Source organism: Rattus rattus, chromosome 8 (genome assembly GCF_011064425.1).
Source record: "Rattus rattus isolate New Zealand chromosome 8, Rrattus_CSIRO_v1, whole genome shotgun sequence".
Taxonomy (NCBI): Eukaryota; Metazoa; Chordata; class Mammalia; order Rodentia; family Muridae; genus Rattus; species Rattus rattus.
This window is the reverse complement of record NC_046161.1, coordinates 97212829-97235794: the sequence shown is the minus strand read 5'-3', so window position 1 is coordinate 97235794 and position 22966 is coordinate 97212829. Positions and strand designations below refer to the sequence as shown.

At 45.3% G+C, this 22966-nt stretch overlaps 1 protein-coding gene across 1 annotated transcript in view; it reads left to right on the top strand.

Annotated features, from left to right (window-relative positions):
• Positions 1-22966, top strand: part of Col6a5 (collagen type VI alpha 5 chain) — an 87487-nt gene that overhangs the window by 1610 nt on the left and 62911 nt on the right. The window contains exons 2-8 of the mRNA XM_032909864.1: positions 725-1314; positions 4586-4595; positions 10564-11196; positions 13368-13928; positions 16349-16903; positions 19662-20237; positions 22362-22937. Coding sequence (XP_032765755.1) covers positions 725-1314; positions 4586-4595; positions 10564-11196; positions 13368-13928; positions 16349-16903; positions 19662-20237; positions 22362-22937 — 3501 coding nt within the window. The remainder of the gene's footprint in view (positions 1-724; positions 1315-4585; positions 4596-10563; positions 11197-13367; positions 13929-16348; positions 16904-19661; positions 20238-22361; positions 22938-22966) is intronic.

Here is a 22966-nt window from a genome sequence, read left to right as displayed (position 1 = left end):
AATGGTTCAGGACCCCAAGCTTTTCGAGCTTCAGCATACCAAAGAAGGAGGCTGCACGCAGCCCCTGGCTTTCCCAGATCCCTTTTACCACAGAGGTCATACCTATAATTTTTTTTCCTCTATCCAACTTTTAGGGATAATCTATGTCAATGGAGGACCCATAAGGGAGTTGAAAAACTGACCCATTTGCCTCACATGGGGGTAACTTTGACAATATATGGTTCAGCCACCTTACCAGATCTGGAGATGCACTGGTCATCCCATGCTTCATGCTCACGTCTGATCCAGGTTCTCCTACTCCGTGGTCCCTAGAAGATTCCATGCCCCTAAAATCTCTCCTCACTCTCTCCTTAAGTTCTCCAGCCCGAGACCACTGCTTATTCTATGCAGTGCCCCCCCAAATAGTTATTAGTCCTCAAACCACATTGGGACCTTCTGGAATGCTACTGGGTCATTCATTTTGTAGTACAGTATCGTAGTTTGGGGCTCCAGAAACAACAAGGAAGTCAATTACGTTCAGAAATAGATTTGAGGACGAAAGATCTGATGGCTAACTTTACTAATGTCCTCTTGACATGTCAGACTGAAGAAGTGGTTTTTTTCTCCTTGACTTTCAGGAATTATGATAAAGCTTTGACAGGAGGACATCATCTCGTGAGTACTGAGGTTTAAATTTTGATGGAAGAAATAAGATTGTGTGTTTACTTCTTGTCTTACTGTGCAGGGCCAGGACCCAAGTATGCAGACGTGGTCTTTCTGGTAGACAGCTCGGATTACCTGGGAATTAAGTCCTTCCCATTCGTGAGGACTTTTCTCAACAAGATAATCAGCAGCCTCCCTGTAGAGGCCAACAAGTACCGTGTGGCCCTGGCCCAGTACAGTGATGCTCTCCACAATGAGTTCCACCTAGGCGCCTTCAAGAACAGGAACCCCATGCTGAACCACCTCAAGAAGAACTTCGGGTTCATCGGCGGCTCCCTGAAGATCGGGAACGCCCTGCAGGAGGCTCACAGGACCTATTTCTCTGCTCCCACAAACGGAAGAGACAAGAAACAGTTCCCCCCAGTCCTGGTGGTGCTGGCTTCAGCGGAATCCGAGGATGACGTAGAAGAGGCTTCGAAGGCCCTGCGGGAAGATGGGGTGAAAATCATCTCTGTGGGGGTGCAGAAGGCTTCTGAGGAAAACCTGAAGGCCATGGCCACCCCTCAGTTCCATTTCAACCTCAGGACTGCCAGAGACCTCAGCCTGTTTGCCCCAGACATGGCACAGATCATCCAGGATGTGACTCAGTACAGGGAAGGAACAACGGTGGCCGTAGTCACAGATGTAGCCCCGACCACACCTGAACCTCTAATCATACCTGCAGCTCTAACCACACCTGCAAACAATGTCGATGAGACCGGTAAGAAGGCCTCGCAGAGGCACCCAACCCCCTATGGGCTCCATATCTATCCCCTCACGGCAGCTCTGTGCTGTCTCAGTACACTAGCCGTATTGAGCTGTTGGGAATTTCCACACACCAGCCTCTTCTTTGCCTCTGTCGGTGCCATTTCTCTGACATCAGTCCTGTTGCCTTCCTTTGCCTCCTTTTGGCTGAAGAGAGCCGTCATTTAAATCTCAACCCCGTATTCTTCCTCTCTTGGGATGCTTTCATTTTGGGTCCCAGCATTCCTGGGGCACATCTTATGACAGCAACCTTCCTCATGATTTTCCGTCTCTCTTTGTCCCTGTCCTGTCATGAGTGGGCAGTACCACAAGGGCAGAATTGGCAGCTTGCGTTTTTCTCTGTCTGCTTTGAGCCTAGACAGTGAGCTGGCGTCCTGTTTCTTGCTATGAGTAAATGAACGTCGGCTCTCACAGATTTCAGAAACCCATCTAGATGGTTCCTTTTTCTTCATATTCCTGGTGATGAGAGGCTGAAGGGCAGTAATTCAGTACATGCCAGTCAGCTAGCATATCACAGCTCTTGGTGGGAATGAGGACTGTGGGATGAGAGGCGCACGTTTGTGTCACACAGACTGTATAGGGGTGACTTGTCTGGTCAGCCATGTGGAGGGCTTCAATCTTGAGCTTGTGTATGCCTAGTGGCATGGCCCCCTCCTGCCCCATTTCTTCTAAGCCTGTGTCTAATGAGCACCAGCCAGTACCTATCCAGAAAGAAGGCACTTGTGCCACTCCAGCTAGGTAGTCCGTCATCCTATGGTGATAGCTTTTACATTTAGAGCTAAACATTTCACATTTTCATAGATTTAATATTAGGATGTATTTTTTTGTGAGGCACTAGCAATGCTTTTTAGGGAGACTCCGAAATGCTGCTGTGAAGTAACAGCATCTCTCGCAGCAGAGTTTTATCTTTAAACTGGAGAAATACTAGTTATATTTATCAAAGGCTCATGGATAGAAACGAGGCAATCGAAGGCTCTCAAATTGAATTGGCTCAGTGTCTCCCTCACATACACCATTCAGGACCTCAGCTGGTACCTCGCCTATGTGAAAACTTCCCATTTACTTTTCTGGGGACCCCCCCCCCAAGCACATCTCTCGGGACCCCATCATCCGTACTGAGGTCTGTGCATTCAGAGCTACTCAGGATCCGCATTGACTCCAGCTATCAAAGTGTGTCCTTTTAGGGCTTAGGGCCCCAGCCACTGCAGCATGTCCTTAGGTGAGGTCTGATTTCCATCCCAGAAGCTATCTCTGCTAACTTCCAGCTTCCGACCAGCCCATGAGTTTTCTATGATGACTTCAAAGCAGAATACTCTGGAGTCCAATAGTCACTGGGGTCATGGGTCTAGAAACCATCGGTTAAAAAGCAGAGAAAACAAAACAGGAGGTTGCACACATCATCCTGGTGATGAGGCAAATAGGCCAGCGCGGTTCTAGGTGGATGCTACTCTGGGGAGATGCCCAGCCATGCCTCTGGGGTACAGCAGGAGAATCCCCAGACTTCCATGGCTGCTCTCTGACTCTCCAGGTATCTCTTAGTCTGGTCTCTTTGGAAAGTGGAGCTGTCACTTTCTCAGAGGGCCCCATGTATCCGTCATATTTCTCTTAACTCTTTGTAGTATGAGACAGGGTATGGTGTGGAAGGGTTCTTGCCTTCTGGAAGTTAAGGCAAGGCTGTGTTATCAGTGATTTAAATTATGGCCCAGGTGCTTAGTTTTGTTTTCTTCTTCTCCTCCTCTTCTTTTCCTCCTCCTCCTCCTCTTCCTCTTCTTCTTTCCCTTCCTCCTCCTCTTCCTCCTTTTCTTCCTCTTCTTCCCCTTGCTCTATCTTCCTTCTTTTTTAAAACTTTTTATTGATTCTCTGTGAGCCTCACATCATGCACCCAGTCCTATGCATCTCCCCATCCCTTCACATCTTCCTCTCTCCCTTGCAACTTTTCCCCCAAAGAAAACAAAACCAAAAACCAATAAAAAACAAAAAACAAAACAAAAACAAAAAAACTAAACAAAGCATAGAAAAGATCTCATCATGGAAGGTACAGCTTTGGAGCTTCAGGAATGGCCCCTTCTCACGGTCCAGCAGTTCATAGAGGAGATAGATGTTAGGGTGGGTTAACTCAAGGCCCTGATCTGGCCTGGGTGGCAGCCTAGTTGGATAGCCCTCTAGCTCTCCCACATTGGGTAGTTTTCTTAACCATTGGACTTACGTTCCCTTTGCTGTAAAGTGAGGGAAACAGTGTCTATCTGCTAACAAGGGTGAAGGGACTTGCGTGATGTTTGCTTAGCTATTGATGGTAACAGCTGTTGTCAGATAAATGTTGACTTGGGTAGGTCACGCTGGGACTTCGGCATACTGAGTGGTGTGGGATTCTGAGTGAGGTTCACCAGGTTCAATTAGTTTTAGGAGCCCCACACTAGAGCGACAGACAGGACACGTTTTCCCATCTTCTGGAGTTGCTAACGGGTAGCGCTTGGCACGATTAAGTTTGTCTCTTGACTCCACTTTCCACAGATGCAATTCTTCCTCCTGTGTTTGGAGGAGGTGTTTGCTGTGAACATGGTGCATTCCACCTGAGATTCCAGATTCTTGAAAACAAACCACTTGTCTGACATTTCCTCTCGGATGTTCAATGCTAAGTGGAATCTAGTATGTCTGAGATGGAACTCTTGGATGCTACCTGTAACTCATTCTTCCTACTGTCTCAGAAGGACACACTGACTGTCCCCGCCAGCGGGGACCCAGTTATTCAGGGTCCCGAAGAGGCTTTCTACCTGTGGGCCAAAATGGGGGTGAAGAGAAGAAGGAGACCAAGCAAGAGTTCTGTTGTCAAGGTCTCGTTTATTGAGAGGAATGTACAGCATTTAAAGCTCTGAGGCAGGAAATGAAGCAGGAACTGAAGCTTAGGGTGGGGGAGTTTGGGAAGTGCCCAAGGATATAAGGTGAATCACTATACTGCAAGATATCCTCCTATAACAAAGAGGCAACAGTCTTCCGGGGACATGTTCTTTGAAAAGGTTGAACCTTCTCAGGAATCTGCTCAGGGACATCCGGTGTTTTGCTCAGGCTGAAACATCCTGTCATTGCTCCCAGGGTCTTCCTGGGAGGCTCTTAGTTCAACAATCTCAAGTCTGTATGGCAGTCAATTCAAGGTTAAACCTCTGTGGCCATGCAGCCCAGAGTCAAGTAGCCACCTTGAGCTATGCATTCACAAAGCGGCAGGGCCCAAATCCAATACTGCTCACTGCATCTCCCCGTTATTCTTTTATTAAAAAAAGGACCATTAGGTGGAAGTAGTGGTCTGAGATAGATCAGACATGCCTCACAGAGTGCCCAGCTCGGCCATGGCGAGCCACTCTTGCAGTTAGGACTGCACCCCAATGGCTAGGAATGAATTTATGCTGTAACACACCGTTCTGGGCTATACATGTGTGTGTTATTGGGGGGAGGAACTGGGCAGAGGAGCATTTGACGCCCGTACATTTAAACAGGGGTGTAGCCACCTCTGTCTTAGGATCGACCTCTCGAACCCCAGCCTTATCTGTCATAGGATCACCTTGTCGCCCCCAAGGCACCATGTCTTAGATTGGTCAAGGGTCAGAGGAAGTTGCCCGTCCCTGAGGATAGCTACATTGGATCATCTTCTCATTCCTCTTACTTGAGCCCAGGGGCGAAAGAGTAGGAGCCAGATGGCATTAATATAAGAGATTGTGGAAGTTGAGCCTCTCCCGATAAGTAGTGGGCACCTCATCTGGTTCTCCCTCAGCTGCTATGGCCATACCACCAAAGGCCTAGTCAAGCCTCTCCTGTAATAAAATTTAGAATTCCCAATTGTTAGCAACTACTCCAGAAAGTTCACCCACTGTGTTTGCCTAACAATAGATTGGGGGACAGGTAACTCCAGACACTGCAGACACAATGGCTGCAGCAGTAATGGCTGCTACAATAGCAGCGAAAGTGCCAAGGTCTTTCCCAGGACAGTTCAGGATCGGTCATTCTTCTCTGGAACAAGCAGTAGTGCACAGAGGGTTGGAGCGCAGGCCGCGGTGGGATGGGACACAATGACCGCAGCAACGCCAGAATTTCTGTGATGACAAAAGATGGAGGGGAATCCTCCATATTCCTCCAAGGACACAGGAATGACTCCAGGGACCTGAACCAGGAGAGCTGAATCTTCATGCTCCCAGGATCAGCATGTCTCACCAGCCACTCAGGCAGCTGGCACACTCCTGTAGCATCCTGTAGAAAAAACACAAAGATTCCCTCTTCCCCATAAAAAATACCTGGACAGGATCATGCCAGTATGTGGGTCTTTCTATTTCACCTAGGCAGAAGTATGCCTAGTTGTAGGGTGCCATAAACACCAAACAAGAGTTCCTTGGCATCCAAATTTTAACATTGAAATAAAAGGAGTATTATTTAGCATACAGGATAACTCCCCCTTTATATTTATTAAGATATTGTTAAGATACTATTTATTAAGATAAGTCCTTGAGGATTAAATTGAGGACATTGAGCACTTGTATTTATAAATTGACTTGTATACCAAATTATTGTTTTGGTGATATAAAGAATGAGATTTTTTGACTGTTTCTATATAAGGCCTATAATCTGCCTGGTATCATTGTCCTCCCTTGCTAAGGGGTCTAGGCAATCCAGTTTGAGTTCTTAAATGATCTATTAAGGAACAGTACTTAGTGCTCTTAACCATTAAGCCATCTCTCCAGCCCCTCACCAGCTTTATTTACCTAAACATAAGCATTAATTAGAGATGCCAAATCCTATAAATACTGTCCAGATTCAGTCTTACTAGAAATCCCTGAGCCGGCAGGGTGAGGCTGGGCGTTGAAAGTAAGCAAATGGAGCTTCCTCTTTTCGTGAGGGTGTGTTATCAACTCCATTACCATTTTCAAAGAGCTGGGTCTATGGTTTTGTTTAGTTCTCTGAGCCAGAGCACTGAAAGGACAGTGAGTTGTCAGACATTAACACTGAAATCATCACTCACTGATTTCAAGTAGAAAACTTGTCTCCAATAAAGCATTAAGTAATTGTAATCAATTGTAAACCACAAGCCACACATTGGTTATCAGCATATGAATTGAAAGCTTGATTTTTAACGTTTAAAAACAGTGGCTACAGCACGTAATTTAATAGTCTGTGTTGAAGCAGGGGAAACTCAAGAGAATAAACAAGTGATCCAATCATACATGTAGCCTTTTCATTAGATGAACCACCTATAAATACACTAAGCGCATATTCTATGGGTTGCATGCACAAATTTACAGTAAATAGAAAAGCATGCAAAGAGTAAAATTATCAATTTTGCCTGAAAATTTCTATATGTAATAGGCCAAATATCAGTATTTTGTAATAACCAATATAATTGCTTTTTGGAATAAGATATGTTTTACCAGGTTTTTTTTTTTTAAAAATACTTCCATGACTCTAGCCTACAATTTTGTACTAATACGAAAAAAGCTTTATCTCCAATGAGGATAACAAACAAAGGCCTAAGTCCTCTGGTAAGGTGAGGTACTTAGCCAATTAACATATCCTTAGAAGCTTAAAATTAGCTTCAAACATTCTTTTCTGGAGTAGTGCAACAGCTACTCCCCAAATATTAAAGCTCATTTAGAGAGCAAAGGTTTGTAGTAAAAATTTCCATATATACTGAAAGATTCAAGGTTCTAACTTTTTACATTGAAGAAGCAACAAAATTACATAATATAAGGCTATTATCCATTCTTTTGTAAAATTTGTAATGATATCACTTTATGGGCTCTCTAAAATTATAAGCAAGCTCACGAAATGAAAACTCACAATCGCCAGGACATAAATAATTTGCATAAAAACAATCCTCTAAATCTACATTGAAATGGCAGTTGGAGTAAGCAAACTGGCTGTAATGCTCTCATAAGTTCCAAAACCTCATCAATCCTTTGTAAATCCTGTAACAATCTCTACCTGTTTGATTCTCTCTTTTTTTTTTTTTTTTTAATTATAAATAAGTTTGAGTTAGTCAATGTAACACTGGCAATCCTTAATCACAATCTTTAAGCTCTCCTTGTAACACCAGACAGCCACAACTTTGGGAAGTCACCTGAGTTCTGAGTATGTGACTAGGCAGCTGCCCTTGGGGCAGTGGAATTAGCATCAAAATACAGGTAACTTCAGGGCAAACCACAACTTTGGAAAGACACCAAGTCTGTCCTTCATGCTACTAAGTTTGACAAAGAGACATTGCCCTAAAATCTTTTAGAAGCCTGGTTTCTAGAATAAGAGTTCCATAAAAATATTACCTCAATTTAGACCTGTTTCCCTAGGTTGGCTCATGCCACATGTTATCTAGAATGACTTCATCCAAATTACAGTTTTAAGCCAACTTTCTGTTACCAATGTTACACCTTTTAACCATATCTAGTAATTTAAAAGCCAATAGTCCATAACCAAGGCATGTAGAGCATATTTATACATTTAAAACCAATCAGAAACAAAATTGAAGTGGCACACATGTCTTTTTAATATTTACACAAGCACCATTTTAGTTTTCTAGCTGTGATTTTTAAGAGAAGCACCTTGTCACCTGTTGAGTCTAATAATCAGCTCCTGCAGACGCCACCCCTGGGCAGCTTCTCCAGCTGACCTAAGCTCCTAGCTTTAGGTATAGGGCTCCAAAGGCCGATTGAAACTGTTTTTTATTCATTTGTTCCTTTTTGAAACGAGTTAAAACCAAGTCAAGGTGTGAACGACCGGCAGATAAAGTTTTTACCATTTTTTCTTTTGAACACGAAACATAAAACATTTAAGCAACGAGAAACAAAAACCACAGACATAAACTGACAGACATGGAGAGCTTGGTGCACCAAGGACAGACAATAGACATAGAAGGAAAAAACTAGATGGTGTCCCACCAAAGGGACCCACATATCCTACCTATGGAACCCAGAACCAGAAATAAGCATTTCTCCAATAGGAGCCAGCAGAGAGGCAGGACGTCTCCTGCTTTCCCTCTGTTCCTAGGAGAGCTCTGAAAAGTTTTTCTCTTTCTCCAAAGCATCCGTGGAGAGTCCGGGAGGACTGTTTTTCCCAAACCCATTCTCTCTCATGTCTAGGGTGTAAACTATCTCTAGTCAGGGTCCAAAGACTAAAATATAACTCTAAAAGAACGCATACACAAAAACACTTTACCATTACCTTGTCCCTTTTTTATTACAAGTTTTACTTACGCTAGCCCAAATCATCAAGGCCTTTTCTAGCCCATCTTACCCCAAGGACACTTTTCATCAACAAAACAAAAAAAAATTGATTAAATCCTTTTTCTTAACTCTTTCCTCTCTCCCTGAATGAGCGCTTGATCTCTCCTATGAATCAAGCCTCCTTAGACAATACCTTCCCCATGGCAATTAGACGACAATTATTCGACCGGTCCTTACCTCCCTCTCCAGCGACGCACGAGCGATACGGCCTGAAGAGGCCTCGATTCCCGCTGCAGCTCTCTTATCTCCGTCGTCCTGTAGTCGGCAGTGCTTCGGGGTCCCTGTTCGGGCGCCACTTGTCCCCAGCCAGGGGACCCAGTTATTCAGGGTCCCAAGAGGCTTTCTACCTGTGGGGCCAAAATGGGGGTGAAGAGAAGAAGGAGACCAAGCAAGAGTTCTGTTGTCAAGGTCTCGTTTATTGAGAGGAATGTACAGCATTTAAAGCTCTGAGGCAGGAAATGAAGCAGGAACTGAAGCTTAGGGTGGGGGGAGTTTGGGAAGTGCCCAAGGATATAAAGTGAATCACTATACTGCAAGATATCCTCCTATAACAAAGAGGCAACAGTCTTCCGGGACATGTTCTTTGAAAAGGTCGAACCTTCTCAGGAATCTGCTCAGGGACATCCGGTGTTTTGCTCAGGCTGAAACATCCTGTCATTGCTCCCAGGGTCTTCCTGGGAGAGGCTCTTAGTTCAACAATCTCAAGTCTGTATGGCAGTCAATTCAAGGTTAAACCTCTGTGGCCATGCAGCCCAGAGTCAAGTAGCCACCTTGAGCTATGCATTCACAAAGCGGCTAGGCCCAAATCCAATACGGCTCACTGCAACTGACCCCATCCATTCAGACACTCGAGCCTTAAGCCCAGGAGTTTCCCTCTATTTCTGCGTTTGTGTCCAATCATTAAGTTTTCTGCTGTCTCTAATCACACAGCAGAACTGATCTTGCTGCTCTGTCCTGTCTCTTGCCTGGCCCAGAAGAGTTGTTTGTTGTCACCTTGAATTCATATTTCCTTCACACCTAGAGTGATGATTAAGACATTAAGACAGGTCATGTGACTCCCAGGTGATCTGGGCCGCTCCCCTCTGAGCTTGTCACCCCCGCTTCCCTTCACCTCTGGCTCTAGCCACTATGTATGCCTTGCTTGTCCCTGCCTTTTGCGATTCTTTCTCCTAGAATTCCTCTTTCTTCCGAATTTCCTATGATTGAATCCTACGCATTTCATCCAAGTGGGACCTTTTCAGAAAGGCCTGCCCTGACTTCACGTCTCCCATGGGTTAGAGTCCCTTCCCCAGCCACACTCCCAGTAGAGTCAATTAAGCTACCTGTTTTGATGTCCTTGTAGCCATCATTACCTCTTGAAAGAATATGGTCTGGCCATGGAGTGTGTGAGTTTGTTCAGGTCAGAAATATGTCTGCCAAACCCATCCCTGCATGTCAGTCAGCACGTGAGGGTGACGAAGGCGGTGGCAACCAGGGTGGTCACATCGCTGGTGAAAGGTGGGTGTGGGGACCATGGCCGAGGCAGTCATACTGGTAATATTGGTAATGAGTTTCATGTGCTGGTGACTGTGGTCACACCGACAGTGGGAAGAGGTGGTAACAGAGATGACCGTGACAATGCCAGCTGTAAGTGTGTGGCAGGAAACTTGCTAAGTATAGAGAAAGAGTACACACGGAACCTCTGAATTCAATGACCTTGCCAGTCTTACTTAGAATTTTACGGTTTTGTTTTAATAAGGGGAAACAATTCGGATTGGGTCTGTGGTAACACTGTCCATTTGCATTAGCATTTCCACAATCCTGGAAGTCCTCCCGTCCCAGGCCAGTGGTCTCCCCTAACCTCACAACTTTTCTGTCTCCACAGTTCCCTTCCTCGAATCCTGCCAGAAAGACTCCCTTGCCGACCTTATATTCTTGGTGGACGAGTCCGTGGGGACCACACAAAATCTGAGGGACCTGCAGAACTTCCTGGAGAATGTCACCAGCTCTGTGGACGTGAAGGACAACTGCATGAGGCTTGGGCTGATGAGCTTCAGTGACAAGGCTCAGACTGTGTCGTCTCTGAAATCAAGCACCAGCCAGTCTGAATTCCAGCAGCAAATCCAGAAGCTCTCGCTCCGGACGGGGGCATCTAATGTTGGGGCCGCCATTGAGCACATGAGGAAAGAAGGCTTCTCAGAGTCCAGTGGCAGCAGAAAGGCACAGGGGGTCCCCCAGATTGCCGTGCTGGTCACCCACAGAGCGTCAGATGATGCGGTGCGGGAGGCTGCGCTGGACCTGCGCTTACAGGGCGTAACTATGTTTGCAATGAGCGTCCAAGGGGCCAACAACACACAGCTAGAAGACATAGTGTCGTACCCTTCCAGACAGAGCATTTCCACACACAGCTCCTACAAGCACTTGGAATCATACAGTGGGAACTTCCTGAAGAAGATCCACAATGAAATCTGGACCCAGGTGTCTACCCATGCTGAACAAATGGAGCTGGATAAAACTGGTATGTCTAGAAGACTCTTGTTATTACATGGCTAATGGGAATGGTTGCCAGGGGTTGGAGCAGGAGTGGGCATTGGGCCAAACTCAGGGAACTTTTAAGGGTTTCGAGAACGTTAAAAAAAAAACTGAATTTGGGGGTAATGGTTGCACAGCTATAAATACGCCAAAATCCATTGGACAACATACTTGGACAATGGATCGATTTTGTTAATGCACAAATTGTGCCTTGGTAAGATATAATAAAGCCATCCACACAATACATAAAACATTTTTTATAGTGTAGATGGACATAGAGAAGAAAAATAATCTATTGTCTCACCTTCAGATAACACTGGACTTGACTTGTTTTCTTAATGTTGTCTCTTTGCTTGTCGCCCTGTCTCTGTTTCTGTTAGTTTGCTAACTAAAGCATTAGTAAATCAAAGGGCATTATTTGTAGTATCCAAACTCCAGACACTGTAACAGTGAGAACTGCTGGTGTCCAGGAGCCTGGCCATTTATGTCCTGTGACCAGAGAGCATTTTCTCTTCTTAGACATTATAAGGTAGAAACTAAATTGCAGTTAAAAAAGACTGTTAGGGGTGTGGCATCCTATCAGAAAGTCGGTTTTGTGACTGACAGGTCTAGTATCACCCGGTTGACAACAAACGTCTATTTTAAAAGTCACATCTACACATCGGTAGCTTTATCTCTGTCTGACTGAACTGTGAGGCCTTCTGTCAAGGGGCAGATTTCATCGCTGCCTAATCGAATGGTGGACATGTCCTACAGCTGCCGTTCAAGGGTTAGTCCCCACCAGCCAGTGAGCTGTAAACGAGATGACTTGTGAGTTTATTTAATTAGGAACGGATTTATTGTGTGGGTAGGAGGTGTTTGTGGCACAGGCCCGTGTGTGGCCTAACACTTGTGTGGAGTTGAGAGGACAGTGTTTGAGTCACTTCTTGCTTTTCCACCATGGGTTCTAAGGATTGGACTCAGGGAGTCGGGCTGACCCGGTGATCGCTTTACTCTCTGAGCAATTTTGCTGTCCCTAATTTTATTTAATTAAATATAGTGGGTGGGGTTTTTTGTATATGTACATGTGCTCCTGCGTGTGTACATATACACATGTGTCTGCATGTAGAGACCAGAGGTCACTGTCTGTGTCTTCAATTGTTTCCCACCTTGTTTTTCGAGGTTGGGTCTCTCATTGTTCCTGGTGCCCCCAGGTTCCACTAGACTGAGTGGCCAACAAACCCTAGGGGTCTTCCTGACTCTGCCTTCCCAGCACTGGGATTACAGACATAGGTGGCCCCTCCACACTTAATGCAGGTGCTGTGCTCGAAGGCAGTTCCTCACACTTGAGCAGCAAGGGCTTTCCTGGCTGGGCTCTAAGTTGGTAAGAGCATCAGTGATTGGTGCTGCCTGGTATGTGTGTGAGAGGGTGGAGGTGCAGGGAAGCCTTGGGCTCCGCTGCGCCCCATACGCTCTCTTTACCATCTCTGGCCACTGCTGCCTCACTTCAGGTGAGCCCTCAGCTCTTTGTTAATTACGCATCAGTTCTCTCGGCTCACTCTCAAGGTTTGCAAGGCCAGACCAACCTGTGCTTCGCAAGGATCGTGATCTCAGCCCCAGAGCCTTGTGTACTGATTTCATAGTTGTAATTCTCTGGGTTGGACTTATTTTCAGTATTCTTTATTTCTTAAGGAACGGTTGCTCAGAGCTTACAGCGGTGTCAGGAATCATTAACTGCTCCAAAGCTGCTAACAACAAGAATTCTAAACCGGCCAGGTTGCCCCGTGTTTAGGAGATACATTTCAAAGGTTAAAATGGACAGAAAGATCCAGGTTCCACACCAACCCAGGGGCCTGTTTTGTTTTTGGTGTTGTTGTTGTTGTTTTTGGTTTTTGTTTGTTTTGTTCTGTTTTCTTGAGACAAGGTTTCTCTGTGTAGCCCCTGGCTGTCCTGGAACTCACTCTGTAAATGAGGCTGGCCTAGAACTCAGAGGTCTGCCTGCCTCTGCCTCCAGAGTGCTGGGATTAAAGGCCTGTGTCATCACCACCCGGTTCCGAGGCCCTGCTCTTTAGATCCTGTACAGCCCATGCTCCCTCACAAAGCCTGGGACGAAGTTCACTGGAGATGTGATTGACAGAGGACTCACTGCCTACACTCACACGTTTGTTTCCTTTGTAGGCTGTGTGGACACAAAGGAGGCCGATATCTATTTCCTCATTGATGGGTCATCCAGCATCCGCAGGAAAGAGTTTGAGCAAATCCAGATATTCATGTCCTCCGTGGTAGGCATGTTTCCCATCGGCCCCAACAACGTCCGGGTTGGAGTTGTACAGTACTCACACAGGAACGAGGTGGAATTTCCTGTCTCTCGCTACACGAGGGACGTCGACTTGAGGAAGGCTGTTTGGAACATCAAGCAACTCAAAGGTGGTACGTTCACTGGGAAAGCCCTGGATTTCATCCTGCCAATAATCAAGAAGGGAAAGTCAGAGAGGATCCACGAAGTCCCCTGCTACCTCATCGTGCTGACTGATGGGAAGTCAAACGACAGCGTCCTAGAACCTGCCAACAGACTGAGGGCCGAGCACATCACCATTCATGCCGTTGGGATTGGCGAGGCGAACAAGACACAGCTGCAACAAATTGCTGGGAAAGACGAAAGGGTTAGCTTTGGGCAGAATTTCGATTCTCTGAAGTCCATAAAAAATGAGATTGTCCACCGCATCTGCTCTGATAAAGGTAAGGAAACCAAGCGAAACCCAGAAAGGGCTGCATAAAGGTCAGGTGCGGGTGGGAACGTAGCTCAGTGGTTAGAGCACTTGTTTGGACTGGAGGAGCCCCAGGTTTAAGCCTCAGCCCTGCAAAGCAAGCAAGCGAACAAACACAATGACAGAACCAAAGTTGGGTATTGTAGAAGGTGGCTGAGGTTCTCGCTGGAGCGAGGACAGGATGCAAAATATGGGTGATTTGTTTTCCTGAGACACTGGGAAGAGAAGCAAAGACGCAAGTGTGTGATACTGCGGGCAGAGTCCCACGTCACGGGATTCATCTTCCTTCTTGCCCTGCTCTGACCGCAATACGGCTGTCATATACAGTCGGGGTCTAAGAGGAGGAAGATGAGCAGGACTGATCCCAGTGTCTCCTGCCTTGACTCCATCCAGGAAAAGGAGAACTCCAGGAAGCATAGTACAGAGGGCACCGTAGAGTAGATTCTTCTTCAGAGAAGAAGGTTCGAGGCTGAGGTGAGGAGGCTGGCACATTGTTTATAGTTCAGGTATCCAGTCGTGGACGAGGAAATGAGTCCTAACTAGTAAGTGGAGCTTAGAATGCCAAGGAGCCTATGCCCGAGGAACCAGACCACAGCAGTATGCCCCAGGGCAGGTGCTGCTGGACTAAAGTCTCTGATAGGAACACTTCAAGCTCGAGGTTCCAGAATGTTACTGCTCCTTTTTCTCTTCTGCAATAGGCTGGAGGGAAGGGGTTAAGGTTTTCTGGACAGGCAGGGGCTTCTACCTTAGTTTAAAACTGAAGTTGCGCTCCTCACCTCCCAAATGTGGAAGGTGAGATCTGAAGGCAGCGTGCTGTACTTAGTTTTGATGGTAGCTCCCAGAAGAGGCTGGGCCACTATTGCTCAGTTACTCGTTCAAACTTAGTCAGGGGAAGGGGTGGCGGGAGTCAAGTCTTATTGCAAGGGAGGCTGGGACAAGCATTTTTCTGCTTGGAAAAGATCTGCCCGGATTAAACTTGATTAACAGGCAAAAATGGGAAAACATATTGATTAGCATTCTAGAAGCAGACCCTATCACATGTAGAAATAAGGGAGTAGCTTCCGTGAATGCTAGATGCATATAAAATGATCTAATCCTTTCTATGTGCCTGTCACACACAGAAATATCGTCAGCAGTTCACTTTACCTTGGGGCTTTGTTAAAGCCATATTCATATTTTTTTAATCTAAAAGATTTTAAAAAGTTTTATTTCACATGTACGAGTGTTTGGTCTGCATATATGTGTGTGTATCATGTAGATGCTGTGTTTGCAGAGGTCGGAAGAAAGCATCAGAACCACTGGGACTGGAGTTATAGACAGTTGTTAGCTGTTGTGTGGGTGCTGGGACTTAAGCCTGGGTCCTCTGCAAAGGAAACAAGTGTTCGAAACTGCTGAAGTGTCTCTCCAGCCTCAATAACACTCATTTTCAAAAGTTTATAGAAGTGACGTGTGTGTGTGTGTGTGTGTGTGTGTGTGTGTGTGTGTGTGTATTCCTATAAGGACCATGTATGTATGTTGTGTGTGTGTGTGTGTGTGTGTGTGTGTGTGTGTGTGTGTGTGTAAATACCCTATTCCTATAAGGATATGTATGTGTGTGTGTGTGTGTGTGTGTGTGTGTGTGTATGAAGGAATAGTCCATGGTGAATGAATATATGTGTGTACTAAATCATGTAATATTCTAAAAAATCTTTTCACTACTCATTTTCTAGAGTTGACTTATTTATCAAATAATTTAAAATTACCCCAGAAATAATGCTGCTTTAAGATTACTTAGATTTATGTTTTTCATGACTATTTTAAATTAGTTTCATGACTAATGCTTAAATGAAACATTAGTCCCAGAAATGTTGAGAATTGGTTACTTTGGCTCTGCTTAACTTTTAAAATCACCATCACATCTTTAACATTTAACTTGAAGCTTGGTATTTCTGTATACTTAAGAGTTATGAATGAATGAATGAATGATGAATGAGTGAATGAATGGATGATGAATGAGTGATGAATGAATGATGAATGAGTGATGAATGATGAATGAATGATGAGTGAGTGATGAGTGAGTGATGAGTGAGTGATGAGTGAGTGATGAATGAATGATGCATGAATGATGAAAGAGTATACATGAATAATGCATGAATGATCCATGAATGATGGCTGCACGAATGACAAATGAATGGGTGATTGTGTGGATGAAGGACTGGGGTTGTCCTTAGTGAATTTCCGATGCAGGGTTCTTGTTAGGCTTCTTCTACCAAAGTCACAAGTAAAAATGTCAACCGTAACAGCCATGCCCTGGGCCGATTTTGCACTTTTCTCGTAAGTGCATTTGTTACTGTTTACTGTGCCCTCGTATCTAAGAATCACACCGATTCCTGATCTCTTTCTCCCATACAGGATGTGAAGACATGAAGGCGGACATCATGTTCTTGGTGGACAGTTCTGGGAGCATAGGGCTTACAAATTTTGAGAAAATGAAAACGTTCATGAAAAACCTGGTGGGGAAGATTCAGATCGGCGCCGACAGATCCCAAGTCGGTGTCGTTCAGTTCAGTGACTACAATAAAGAAGAGTTCCAGCTTAATAAATACTCCACACGTGAGGAAATTTATGCCGCCATAGATGGAATGTCTCCCATCAACAGAAACACTTTGACCGGAAGTGCACTAACCTTCGTAAATGAATACTTTGACCTTTCCAAGGGGGGGCGCCCCCAGGTCAGAAAGTTCCTCATCCTCCTCACAGATGGACAAGCCCAGGATGAAGTGGGGGGTCCGGCCATGGCGCTCAGGAGCAAAAGTGTGACTATCTTCTCCGTGGGTGTGTATGGTGCTAACAGGACTCAGTTGGAGGAGATCAGTGGGGACGGCAGCCTGGTTTTCCATGTAGAGAACTTTGATCATCTGAAGACCATAGAGAGTAAACTCATCTTTCGAGTGTGTGCTCTGCATGGTAAGTGCCCCACCCCTTTTCCCTTTAAGCCTCCAGGGTGTGAGATATTGACTTAAAAGAGGGCTGCACTCTGGTCTCCGCCACTTCCTAGACTTCGGTGTTTTAAGTTGTATCCACATTTTTTTATGCGTCTGGATGTGTAGTCTGCATGTATGACTGTGTACCACATGGCACTCAGAACCTACAGAGGTCAGAAGAGTGTCTCAGATCCCCTGGAACTAGCGCTACAGATGATTGTGAGCTGCCATGTGGGTGCTGGAAACTGAACCTGAAACTTCTGGAAGGACAATGTTCTTAATTGCTAGGCCACCTTTCTAGCTCCCTTTTCTTTGGTTTTAAAAAGTATCTTTATTTTAAAAACTATAGAATTGAGCATATTTTGATGTCCTCATATACCCCTCTCTTTTTCCTTTCTTGGCTCCCCCTCCCATTAATCCCTTTTGTTTCTGTAGATATTTTTACTTCTGCTTTTTGTCAGTTATAATGCTTTCATGTATCTATAGAGTCATCTAGGGCAGGAAGTAATTAGAAGCATAAGTGCATCTTCCTTTTAGCTATAATAAATGGCAACCTAAACAGACCTGATCTAGCAAGAACACCCCTCACATTTTAAATACCAAGTGTGCATTTTTATTGATTGGCATTCTTAACTTCTGGTAGCCAGGCATTTGTCTGTTCATGTACTTGTGAAACTGCAGTGTGTGCCTGATGGCTTAAGGTTACCACATTTCTCTCCTAAATCATAATGTTTTCTAAAAAGTATTGAGCAATCTTCAGTTTGAGCCAAAATGCTGCCTCACAGATGCTAGGCGGGAACTCCACCACTGAACGGCCTCCCAGCCCAGATGCTATCAGATTTAACCTCTCTAGAACCACAGTTAGCTATTGGCCTGCATAAGGCCTGAAGACTCACACTTATTGAAATGTAAATAAGAAATACCCAATTTAATAAAAATGGAAAAAAAAAATAAAAAAAAATAGAAGTAATAAAATAAGAAATGAAAAAACAAAAGAAAAAATGTTAGGAGGAGAAAACTTCAAACAAAACAAAACAAAACAAAACAAAAAACCAACCCCACAAGAAAAAAAAAAACCAAAACCAAAAACCAAACAAAAACCAAAAAAAAAAAAAAAAAAAAAACAAACTCAAAAACAAAAACAAAAAACCCCAAAACAAAACAAAACTCAACCAAACAAAAAACCCTGTCCTGTGCTGATCTGTGGCGGCTGAGGGAGCAAATGAAAACATCAGAAGTCTGTTGTGTGTTCTCCTGGCAACATAGAAACATTCATTGGGTTTCATCCTTCAAAATTTCAGTGTTTAGAATTTTTAGAAGTTAACAAATGAAACACTTTGTTGCAATCTGAGCTTTAGATGTTATCTCGGGCCTCTCCAGTAACTGACTGGAGTCCTCTTTGTCTACACCCGGCAGTGACTGATTCTCGGGCTCTTGATAGCATGGGGAGGAATCCTAAAGGACCAGGCCTTCAACTTGAGACTCTTCATTTGGATAAATACTAATGTTGCCAGGGCCCTGTCTGGTGCACAGGTGAAACTGCCTCTTATAGCAACCGCCCTGTAAATGTTTTTCAAGTCATGCTCAGTCACCGAGTCTCAGTGAAGCCATTGCCACAGGTTTTCACAGGGATAGCTCGAGCTTATCCACAGTGTCTGGGACTTGGATAATTGAGAGCCTTACTGGCTGAAATAAAGACTGGAGGGAAAACAGGCTGGTAGGAAGTGAAGGATAATGGAAACTTTAGAGGGCAGATGCGTAGTTTATCAAGGAAGAAAATTACTATGAGAGTCTAGACTTTGCAGCCCACCAGAGTGGTCTGTTGGCTTTGAAAGTGGAAGAGGACGTGAGACTAGGGAAGCAGAGATGGGCACTTTCATCCCCCCCAACTTATATCCATCCATTCCTATGTTTGAATTCTGGAGGCCAGGATGGAGCACACATTAAGAGAGGAGTTCCCTGATACATCTGGGGAGATTTGTTTACTGGGGACACAGAGGACAGCTGGAGTCAGAGAGAATGGAATACAATCCCCTGCCCACACTATGAGCTGCAGGCAGTCTCTGCAGACCCTAGCAGGTCTGCCATTGTGATTGCTCTTGAATTGGTGTCTGACATTGTTTTTATGCTAAAAGCTAATTAGCAAAGGCACCATTGGGTTGGGATGGTATGGTACTAGGGCCACCAGCTGTGAAGGCCCTTAGCTAAGGGTATGTGCACCCTTAGAATCCTGTCCTTGACTGAACTTTGGTTTCTCTGTAAAAATGACAACAACCACCATGAAGAAGCAAGTGAGACAAGGGTTGGGGTAATGGTTAATTGGCAAAGTACTTGCCTCAGAAACATGGAGATCAGAGATTGATTGACCCCCCAACACCCATTTGAAAAAGCCAGATTTTAACCTCAGTGCCTGTAACCTCAGTGTTGAGGTAGAGACAGACAGAGCCTTGGGGCTCGCTGGCCAGCCAGCCCAGGCTACCTGGTGAGTTCCAGGTCAGTGAGGGACCTTATTTCTGAACCAAGGTAGACAGCGTTCTGAGGAATGAAACCTGAGGTTGAATTTTGGTCTCCACATGCACACCGCTGTGCCCATATGAGAATCCAGTCATGGGTGATGAGGTTGGGACGTCATGTACCTAGGATGCTCAATGGCCAAAGTTGACCACGTTCAGTTCCCTCAGTGTGTGTAGGTGGCATGGTGGAGTTTATGAATGCCTGTGGTTTATATTTTTTTTTTCCAGATTGCAAGAGGATCGAACTCTTAGACATTGTGTTTGTGCTGGACCACTCAGGCAGCATCGGTCCACGGGAACAAGAAAGCATGATTAACCTCACCATCCACCTGGTGGAGAAGGCAGACGTTGGCAGGGACCGAGTTCAGTTCGGAGCTCTCACGTATTCCAACAACCCCGAGATTCTTTTCTACCTTAACACTTACTCGAGCAGATCGGCCATCACCGAGCACCTGAAGAGGCCCAGGGACACCAGAGGGGATACCTACACTGCCAAGGCCCTTCAGCACGCCAACATCCTGTTCATGGAAGAGCACGGCAGCCGCCTGAAGCAGAACGTGAGACAGCTGATGATTGTCATCACCGATGGCGAGTCCCACGACCGAGATAAACTCAACGACACGGCACGGGAGCTCAGAGACAAGGGAATCACCATCTTTGCAGTCGGCGTAGGCCGTGCCAACCAGGATGAACTGGAGACCATGGCAGGGAAGAAAGAAAATACTATCCATGTGGACAATTTCGACAAACTGAGAGACATTTACTTGCCTCTACAAGAGATTCTGTGCAATAATTCACAAGAGAGTAAGCCGCTATAACCATTGCTTAGTAGTTTGTTCCTTGAGACTCGATTATGAAGTGGTTGGTCACATTCACATCAACTCCTCCCTCTAACTCCTCCCAGACCCACCCCTCACATACATCCCCACTCCCCTAGCTTCGTGTCTTCTTTTCCAGTTTGTGTTGCCCAAATACTTGCAGGATGTGGGGCTAGCTATTAGAGCTACAACCTTAAAGAAAACTGAGTCTATCTCCCTGCAGAGGCTACTCACTGCAAACAGCTCCTCAGGGGTAGAGACTCTTGATCCCTTCCAATTCCATGACAGAATGTTGACTGATGTCATGCAAGACTTAGTCACAACTGCTCTCCTATCATGCCCTGAAGACACTGTACTATCTGGTCCTCTTCAACCTCTGGCTCGTGTACAGTCTTTCCACCCCTGTTCCATGATGGCATCTGGGCTTTTCGGTGTGGGATATATGCACGTGTACTTACTCCTGTGTGTTCGTGTGTGCCAAGTGTGTGTACCACCCCTCCTCCCATCGGTCCTATTGCTATGCAGGCCCCTCCTGTCACACTACTGTCTACAGCATTTTGGAAGCCTTCTAACTCCAACTGTTATACACTTCTCCCATCTCGTCTGGTGCCCCTGCCCTTTTCATGTCTTCCTTGTTGTTCTGGAATTTCTCCGCCTCTCTGTGTACATCGGTTTGCCCACGGAACACCCAGCTTATCGCTTGCCTGCAGCTAATCCGCCTAACAAGTTTAAGCTTTTGTTTGCTCCATGCTCCCAGACTCCGGCCCTTGTCTTTCCCTTGGTGTTAGTGCTTTGGGGCAAAGCTTGTTGTGATGAGCTTGTCTCATCTGCCCCCCATCAAAAGGCTTTGGGTTACTCAGCTCTTGTTCATTGCTGGGTCTCTGCCAAATCTAATACATCACTGAGACCGGCCTTGCCCTAGGAATATGGATGCTTCTTCATTTTTATCGCCCATGTTACCTTTCAGAAATGGATGCCGAGATGGAGTTTGTTTTAAGGAGCCACACTTGTGAAACCAAAAGGAAGGCAGGGTAGGCAGAAGTCAGCCAGTGGTGCAGGTCCAGTGACGCTGTAAACTTGTATCGCTGGTGTAAGCACTTCCCAGGACGGCTGCCCACTGTCAGGCTAAGATAGCAAGGATGGGGTGAGAAGGGCATGTGGACTGCCCTGGGAAAGATGTGTCATTTGCAAGACATCTCTATATGGAAATGAGGCCCGAAGGAGTGGACAGCTGGAGCCTCCACTAACTGCAGGAAGCTTAATCTTTCCTGAAGGCTTGTCTGGGGCAGCTTGGCTCTGTGTCTGCCCCTCTCCTTTACAGGGAATTGTGTGACACCGGGCAAGCCATGGTTATCATTTGTGATTGTTCTTCTGCTGTTCAGAGCGAGGGAGTCTGGCTGGAAGTGGGAGAAAGTTATCCCTTGGTTTTAGAATATTTCATACTGAGCTTCAGGGAGATGGTCTTGTGCACTGTCTATGGACAGTACACACTTGTCTCATACATGTCTAATATCGAGACATAAAACTGCAGTAGAAAAGAGTCTATTTTATGTGCTTTTATGAGTTTAGCCAACTCTGAATTCTCCTTTCTATACATACACAGTTAGAATCATGTGTCATGAGCTGGTCGGGACTATTTACTATGCTATTGTGGGCCCAGAGTGTTTTGGAAGGGATACTATTGAATACACATGTAAACGGGCAACATCAGCAACAGCAGAAGTTTCAACAATACCCCGTGGTATTGCTACCTAGCCTGTTCTGATCTGCAGACATTGCAGAGACTTCCAGGCTTGCAAAATATCTCTTCCTGAGAATATTCAATCTGTTCAAATTACCTCCTTCCTTTCTGAATAGCCTGCAGTATCTCTCCCAATAACTCATGCAAATATAATTACACTGTGAAAAACGTCCATTACCCCACCCTTTCCTGATATTTTTCCTTCTCCTTGCGGTTCAATCATCGAGTCTCTCTTCTGCTAATTCATCTCAATTCGCCGCTAATGCAAAACAATTTAAGTATTTAGCAAAGCAATTTGAGTATCTCAGTAATGGGACAATTTAGAATGATGCATGAGGAAATAACTTATCCTTCTCCTTTCTGTTCCAGCTTGTAACCTTCCGGAAGCTGATGTGATTTTCCTTTGTGATGGCTCTGACATGGTGTCTGATTCAGATTTTGTTGCCATGACAACTTTCTTGTCAGACTTAATTGATAATTTTGACATCGAGTCTCAAAGACTGAAAATCGGGATGGCTCAATACGGGAGCCGGTATCAGGAAATTATTGAGTTGGAAAGCTCTCTGAACAAAACTCAGTGGAAATCTCAGGTCCACAGTGTGGCTAAGAGCAAGGGGCTTCCACGAATTGACTTTGCTCTTAAGCATGTGAGTGACATGTTTGACCCTTCGGTTGGCGGGAGAGGAAACGCTGGTGTCCCTCAGACTTTGGTTGTTATAACATCTAGTTATCCGCACTATGATGTGTCAAGAGCAGTGAAGGTCCTGAGAGAACTTGGCATCTGTATCCTGGCTTTGGGAATAGGAAATGTTTATAAGGGACAGCTTCTGCCCATCACAGGCAATTCAGAAAAAATAATTACGTTCAAAGACTTTAATACACTAAAGAATGTGGACGTGAAGAAAAGAATGGTCCGTGAAATTTGCCAGAGCTGCGGGAAATCCAGTGAGTGTCTCGCCGTTGTTTGGTTTTAT